This window comes from Cyprinodon variegatus, unplaced genomic scaffold, assembly GCF_000732505.1.
Source record: "Cyprinodon variegatus isolate N-32 unplaced genomic scaffold, C_variegatus-1.0 Scaffold829, whole genome shotgun sequence".
NCBI classification, from domain to species: Eukaryota; Metazoa; Chordata; class Actinopteri; order Cyprinodontiformes; family Cyprinodontidae; genus Cyprinodon; species Cyprinodon variegatus.
This window is the reverse complement of record NW_015151282.1, coordinates 239,244-247,298: the sequence shown is the minus strand read 5'-3', so window position 1 is coordinate 247,298 and position 8,055 is coordinate 239,244. Positions and strand designations below refer to the sequence as shown.

The following is an 8,055-nucleotide window of genomic DNA, read 5'->3' as shown; positions in this document are numbered from 1 at the left end:
TCTATCTATCTATCTATCTATCTATCTATCTATCTATCTATCTATCTATCTATCTATCTATCTATCTATCTATCTACATTTTTTAAATTGGAAGACATGTTGAGAAAGGTTTACACAAAATCAAGCAAAGTAGGAGGGGGTAATGATGTAACAAGAATCAAGAAGAAAACACTTTTGCTATCAAATCGTTAAGGAGACACAGTAAACTGTAAGGAAAAATACCCCATTATGACTTTCAGTATTCTAAGAACTATGTCTAGACTGCAATGTGAACAGAAATCAGGTTTAGAAAAAAAAAAGAAAAAAAATCATTTATCTTTGACAAAAGTATGTTGACTCATCTAGACAGATAAACAAAACACAAACAGAAAACAAAATCAAATAAAAAACTGAAAAAGTAGAAATTGTTGGTTATGTCTGTGTGCATGTATTGTGAACTCTAAATGTAAATAAGCTCTGCTAAAATGGACACAACATGACCAAACAAAACTAAACAATCTTAAAACAAGGCTTGAAATCTTTTTTCTATGTCAGGTTTTATGCAACCATAATGAAGAGATATGTTGACGATTCATATTATATTATTAGTTTTGTCTTTCATTTGACCAATTCTAATAATATTTAGTCAAAGTTTCCCATTGGGAAAGACAAACCTTTGTTATGCTTTGCACTCAGTAGCTCAGGATAGCTTGTTAGTCTCACTGAATAAATTGTTTGAAACAACAACAACATGCAAATCTTCTATTTCCAGTTAAGATGCAGGTCAGGATGCACTTTTGTTTAAACAAGCATAAAGCACCTTAGCATCTGATTTATTGTAACTCTGTATGTGATAAGTATGTACCTCTGAAACGCTGATTTGATTGTGAACATTGGCTGGAATCATTGAGCAGCCAATCTAAAGACAATCTAATTGTCTTTAGAATGAATAGGAGTTAAAACCAAACATGAAGCATCTTGGAGATCTTCAGGCTGCTTTAGGAATTGTTATATATCAGAAACAGAAAGAAAAGTAATTTTTTTTTTTAGCAATGATAAATGTGGACATGTGATTTCTCCACACCGTATGAGTCACTGATGCGCACTAACTTATATATCCCTATCTGCTTTAATGCACACGGTAGTAAGATTTACGTAAAGAGTTAATTTAGTTCAGAATCTATCATGAACATTTTTTTTTTTTTTTTTGGGCAAAAAACTTAAAGACAAACTGCCAACTTCTAAATAAAAAAAACTTTAAATACTTTTGCAGAAACATCCTGCAGGAGATTGAACAGTTTTGAGCGGTAACTTGGATTGATAAATTTCCATCTTAACCTCCCACTAACTGGTGGCAGGACATTAGGGGAATAGTGGCCTAATACAGGTAGTTGGAGTGGGTTGCTTCCATTCTCTCAGTCCCTGAGCAAGACTCTTAGTCCCATATTTTTTCCTTAGTGCTCCAAGCTTCCCACTATTCCCTGTTTCGTGTTGGTTTGTAGTTTTTGGGAACCTAGGTTGTTCTTCAGGTCCATAACCCTCCCAATTGACCAGATACTGAAAACCCCTTTTTCTGCGATAAGCATCCAAAAGCCTTTGCACAGTGAATGCTAGGTGCTCGCCAATGCCAATAGTGGATGGAGGGGGACTGTTAGAAGGGCAGATTGAGAGCAGTCTTGTCCCCAAAAAAGTACAAAATTTCTTCCAGTGGACGTTTAGTTGTAGGCAATGGTTGAAAAAGACAGCTGGGATGGTGGTGACTAGTTTTGTTGTGGGCACATATTGGATATGCTAACTTTTAACATCCTTACATATTGTAGACCACCAGAAATTTAATTTAAAAAGTGCTAAAGCTGTGTTTATTCCAGGATGGCAGGATAATTTTGCTGTTTGGGCCCAGTGAATTAGGTGGGGCCTAAGGAAAACATGAACATAAACCCAGTTCGGACGTCCAGTTCCAGGTTCCTGTTCGGTACGCCCCCAGGATTTAATCCTTTATTTTAGCATGGATGGTAAGAGATGAGGAACTTAAAACAAGGGAAAAAACAGAGACAAAAGTAATTGTCTAGGTTTCAGAAATGTTGCTTCTCGGAGATAGGCCAGTGCGCACTGTACAAGGATTTTCAGCTCCCTCCAACCAGTTGCGCCTCTCTTCAAAAGCCATTTTTATGACTACGAGCCATGTATTGGTTCAAAAGCTGCTGACAGGAGAGGGATTGGCTCTTCTTTTTCAAAATAATCTGGTTTAGGCCCCTGTAATTAATGTAAGTTGTTAGTGATCCAACCTTGTTCCAGAAAAAGAAAAACCTGCTCCAATAGGTGCGGTGTGGATAATTCCTGCAGCTACGGAAAATTTATGCACCTCTCCACACTCTCTTTCTAAGGATTGGATAGGTTTTACAAGTAGCTCAATAGCACAGTCATATGGGCGTGAAGGGAGGGAGAGAGAGAGCCTTAGACTTGCTGAAAACCAGATGAAGGTCATCATACCCAGGATGAACCAGGGAGAGGTTTCCTGCAGTTTCCTGTTCTTGAGAATTCAAGACTGGAGACATGGCCAACTGTAGACAGTTTAACAGACAGAGGTTACTCCATGACTCAAATCTATTGTCTTTCCAGTTCAGGTGAGGATTATGAAGCATGAGCCAGAAGCATCCTATAACAATAAGACATTAGGATGAAGAGAAAAGGAAAAAGTTCTTCAGTGTGATTGCCTGACACCAGAAGTTTTACTGGTTCTGTTTGGTGTGTGATTACATGCAGAGGACTTGCTTCTAGAGCCGAGACATAAAGTGGTTCAGGTATGTGTACAGCAGGAAGAAGTAATCGATCAGCTAAAATGTTAGTCAGCTAAATACATGCTAGTCATCTTGAGTGAGAAATGTTCCCGGGGGTGCAGCAACATGGGTCAGCCCTGCCACGAGCAAAGATCCTGTCTGTGACAGGAGGCTCACACACACCTGAAAAAAATGCACGCCCCAAGAGACCCTAACACCCTGAGGTTTGGCTTAAATGCATGGGTCAAGTTTTCATTTACATTTGCAATGACTGATAATGATAATTATTATTTGGAAACTCATGAACTTAAAATTTTAATTAGCAGATAAATCATATGTAAGGTTGACCAGTTTGTTCTGATCACAACACTCTTCAGAGTAGAAGCTGTTACTGAGGAAAGGGGACTCTAAGCAAAGCTTTTAGAATTGAAATTAATTAAAAAAAAAGTTGTTAAAAGCTGAAAGAAACTGTTTTTAAAAGGCTGCTCCAATAGAGCACTAAACTTTGGTTGATCAGCGTGGACTATGTACATATTTCTAATGAATGTTGCCCTTTAAGGGTCACAGGATGGCTGAAATTAATGTGGTAATGTTGTATTTTTTACCCTGCTGAGCTCTATGCAGGAGCATGTGGAGGAAAAAAATGCTTGTTATGGAAATATTGGCTACCTTTTGGAAATCATACAGTTAAGGAGTCCAAAATCTCTTGTGACTGAATAAAGAAACTGATGTTTATACCAATAAGACTAAACATGCTAATATTGCTATAATTTATATAAGTAAAATGTTTAATCCAAATAGCGTTTATATGAAAATAACAATAACAACACTAGTTTACAGCATCTGCGCTTTCAAAGGGGATGTGATCTCAACTGTTCTAAGAAACCTAAAATAACTTATGTTAGGATAGTAGAAGGAATTGCTGGAATTAAAATTGTTGATGAGGATATCAACATTGTCTTAAACAAGTATTCACAATTTAATAACTAAAGTCTGCTACAAATTTTTGAATGAATCAGAATGATTTTGCATGTTAGCGACAAATTAAACCATCTACTGTGGTGTTGGTGTTGTGGAAAAAATAATCCAGGTCAGTATAATTTGACACCATGCTCACCCTCTGGAGCAGCTGTGCGATTTTGACTCTTCAGCCTCAGCGATGGCCTAAAACGTGTCCGATCGTTGAAGCTCCAGCTTTTCTGCACTTTGGCTGGGCTCCCGCCCATCAGCTCATTACTGCCCACCACCTCGTTGCCAGGGGAACAGCGCTGGCGATCATTGATGGATGTCTGCCTACTCTTCATGCTTTGACCACGAGGACTCGCCATTCGGACTCGCTCCTTGAAACTCAGTTTTTGACTGAGGAGATGGATTAAAAAGAGAGAGTGGGGGATAAGCTGATGGATGGAAGGAAGGTTTTAAGTAAAAGTAAGGAAATGAGGTATAGAGATAAGAAGAGTGAGAGAGTTCAAGCTGGAGGTGACAGAGAACTAGAAGTGAGACAAGAAAGGATGCTGTCAACAATAATTTTCCCTCAGATAGTGAAAAAAATCAGAGCAGAGTTTTCATCTTTTCCTTTAGACGAAAGCCCATCCATCCAACTGACATGCCCAAAACACTAAATCAGAGCCAGACTGATCGCCAAGCCACCAAAATAATAAAACCCCTCATCGCTGGTTCCTGAGATGCTGCAAAGCAATCTCACATCGGCTGATAATGTATTCATTTATACTCTTCTAAAAAAAGCCTTAATGAGATTTTTTAAGGTGGTATGAGAGCATGGTAACGTTAATAGATCATCACCACATTCATTTTAAGTCCATATTAAACAAATGACTCCAGTATTGAGAGAAACTTGGTGAGACTCCACTATAATTTACTTTTATATCTTTTTTTCCCCTTCAGATCTTGGGTCTTCCTACTGCTTTTTTTGCCAAAAGAAAAATATGAGATCTAAATCCTTCACAGACTGTTTTGACAAATTACACAGGCACATTTTTTTCTACCTTAGTAATTCATGTTGTGTTGGAATTATACTAGAGCTGCTAATGTTCAATCATTAGTACAGCCTTTGTCTCCATCACTCAATTAATCTTTCAACACAGAATAAAAAGCTCTCAGCATCAGCAACATTAAAAGCAGAAAGAACATATTTTTTTCCCACATTGGGTTCACATATTTAGTAACAGAAGCGTGTGAATGCAAAAAAAGTCATACTTCATCTAATGAATGGAGGCCAGCATGCAATGCAGCAGACCAGAGAGAAAGAGATATGCACCTTTCCATCACATCTTCTGCAGCTGTGGTTCCAGTATTACCACTCATCATAAAACTGAACGTCATCAATGTGGAGGGTGTCATGATTCATTTTAGCTGTTTGTTTCAGAGTGGAATTAGAAGAAAACCTTTTTGTGCTGCCAATGTTTACAACAAAGAATTGTGTGCCATAGTACCTGACAACTATCAAGCATGGTGGTGGCAGCATTATGCTAAGGTTTTTTTTTATTGCCAGTAGTTCTACTAAATTACAGTTCTGAATACTTAAGAAATACTTCTAACTTACTTCAACTCAATGGCTAGATATTTGAAACTTTTGGTTTTCTAGCAGGTTGTGGTTTTAAACATAATTTTAATTGACCAAACTGTCAAAGATTCAGAAGTTGCTCTGATTTCAACCCTCTCTGTGAAGTGGGTAAAAGCTTAAAAGACAGTTCCGCTCCAGTCAAATGCTTGTTCATGACTTAAACATTTTCATCTCTGAGATCCAACTTGTGAAAGTTTTTTTTTAACCAAATTTTAGGAGGACTTTATACACATTCACTAGTGGCTGTGTAATTTTACAGTTCAACAATTCCAGGTGAACTGCCGTTTGTCTTAAGAACTGGTTGAAACCTTCACAGCGAAGTTTGTAAAAGCTGTCAAAATCTTTCTCTGAGATTTTAGTACAAATTGGAATCAAAGCATCCCACATTTGCTGCAGATTTGTTGGCTGCACATCCATTAGGGCAAATCCCCCAAAATCATAATAGAGATATCTGTCTCTGTTAGGATCTGGCACCCACGGAGGCCATCGAAGTACAATGATCTCCTGCTCAGGAAATCATTTGAACATTATTTGAGATTTGTAACAAGCTGTATTATCCTTCTGGGAATAGCCATTATAAGATGAGTACATGCTGATAACATGGCCTGTAACAATGCCCGGTTGTGCTTACTAATGCTTAATTTGTACTAAGGCTCACAAAATATAACAAAGAAATATAAAAAACAAAGATATTCTACAATTAACAACCTAATCCTTTAAAACAAGGCACAATGGATCCATGCTTTTAACATAAAAATTATAATTAACTCACATTCATTCTTAAAGTTTAACAATTTTATTTTATACAAGGCAGAACAAATTATTGGAACATGGCTCTCCTTTCTAAAGGTACAAGCTGGAGAGAGAGCAGGATAATTTTGCATTCAGACTTTATTTAAGCTTTGCTCCAATATAAGATTACAAGGGAGCTTTAACCTGCCATTAATAAGTAAAGACTGTGTGCGAGCCTTTAACTGATCCATCCATGTTACATAAATATGTACCTGTAAGATGACTTACTTTATCCTTGCCAGTGGGCTGTTGCCCCAAACCATGCAGAATGTTAGCCAATCAAACCTCTGGCTTTAAAAAGTGCAGGATTTGTCATTCTATATTGTATTTTAAAGTCACTTTATATCCAACACTTCTAAGTGTTGCTGGTGATAAGATCATGCAACCTGTTACTGTCCAAACTGGAAGAGTTTGTGTGAACAGCCACTTCACATCCCTCATCTTAGATGACAGATGCAGCCCAGCAGGTAAAAAGTTTGCCATGTACATTTCGGAGGTGGTATTTTTTCTCCCTTGGTTGTAACAAGATGTTATTTGTGATACAGTTGCCTTTTTCTGATATATAATTAGATTTTCCAATTCCCTCCTCTGACATCAATGATATTTTACTTGGTGAATTGAGCTATAATTTGTAGTGCTTGGATGCCGAAAACATTATTTTGGATCCGTCTGAGAGAAAATCCTTAATAAAGTAAACTTCTGCACACAATTCTTTCTATTTAACACATTATTGTTGTTAAATAAACACACAGCTCTGGAATAAAAAAAAAAAAGTTTAAATAAATGTCTAAAAACACTATTTTTTTTTGACATTCATATCATGATGAGTATGTTAGTTTCTTACTACATGCTGAATGCCTTAAAATCAACTCAATCTTCTCAACTTCACTCTCTTATCTGAGTTTTAATGAGGTAATAGTTCTGCACAGAGAGATTTATTTCTTTCAATAAAAGATCTTCTCCTCTCAAATGACTAAAACTGAAAAAAGATAGGGTGCAGCAAAGCAGGAAGCATGCAGTCAAAATGGATTAACAGTAATGGATGTTACACATCCATTTATCTTTATTTTTGAGAACCAGATTCCAGCTCTGTGAATTGCTTCATTCAATGTTTTTGTTGTCTTAACCAGATAAAGGAATTATTCCCAACAAGGTAACAGCTGTATTAAAATAACCAGAGGGGAACTTCTGCTGATGTCAACCTGTGGTTGCTCTGTAGAAATAATGAATTTGACCACAAGGCTTTAGAATTCAGAATAATGTTTTTTTTTATGATCTAGTTCATCCTTAATTCTTTACTTGCTTACAAGTGTATTGCTAAACAAGGGTTTTCTTTGACCACTTTTTGAAAGTCTTTCAGTTTTTATTGTTTAAGCAAGACCTCTGCATCAAGCCAAATCTGATCCTGTGCTGCTTTTTGCCAGATCTTATTCCTCTGAAGCTTCAAGGTACGTCAGATCTTCACTGCAGATTCAAGCTGAAGCTTATTCTCTCTGTAACTTCAAGTCTGGTCTGGTTTAGACTGGTTCTGGTCTGCCTCAGCATGAACTGTCTAATTCAGTCTCTTTCATCTCCAGTTCATATCTGCCTGCCCCCATCTACAACACTCTCCCCCATGACAATAAAATATGACACGCAACACTGTGTGGGTGAATGATCGGGTTCAAACTTGCAAAATGTTACCCTTTGGAGATAGAGACCCTCCTTCTGGGCAACTATTGGGTTTTCTCCAAAACGTAGGCTGCTGTGGTTCAAAACTAAATAAAACTCTGAAATGTTAACAGGAGTCCCATCAGCCACTACAGCATCAGGTAACCATGGTGATTAAATGAAAGCTGATTGAGAGACACTTTGAGAGCTACAGTATAGCAGCCTAACTGATCTCCTCCCTACTGCTTTCAGATCACCTAACATCTACACTGG

General features: G+C 37.4%; 1 protein-coding gene across 8 annotated transcripts in view; it reads right to left on the bottom strand.

Moving 5' to 3' along the window:
- Positions 1-8,055, bottom strand: part of LOC107098990 (potassium voltage-gated channel subfamily KQT member 5-like) — a 170,223-nt gene that overhangs the window by 14,223 nt on the left and 147,945 nt on the right. For all 8 annotated transcript variants that reach the window (XM_015396908.1, XM_015396914.1, XM_015396906.1 and 5 more), the window contains one exon: positions 3,874-4,115. In XM_015396908.1, the coding sequence (XP_015252394.1) occupies positions 3,874-4,115 (242 nt within the window). The remainder of the gene's footprint in view (positions 1-3,873; positions 4,116-8,055) is intronic.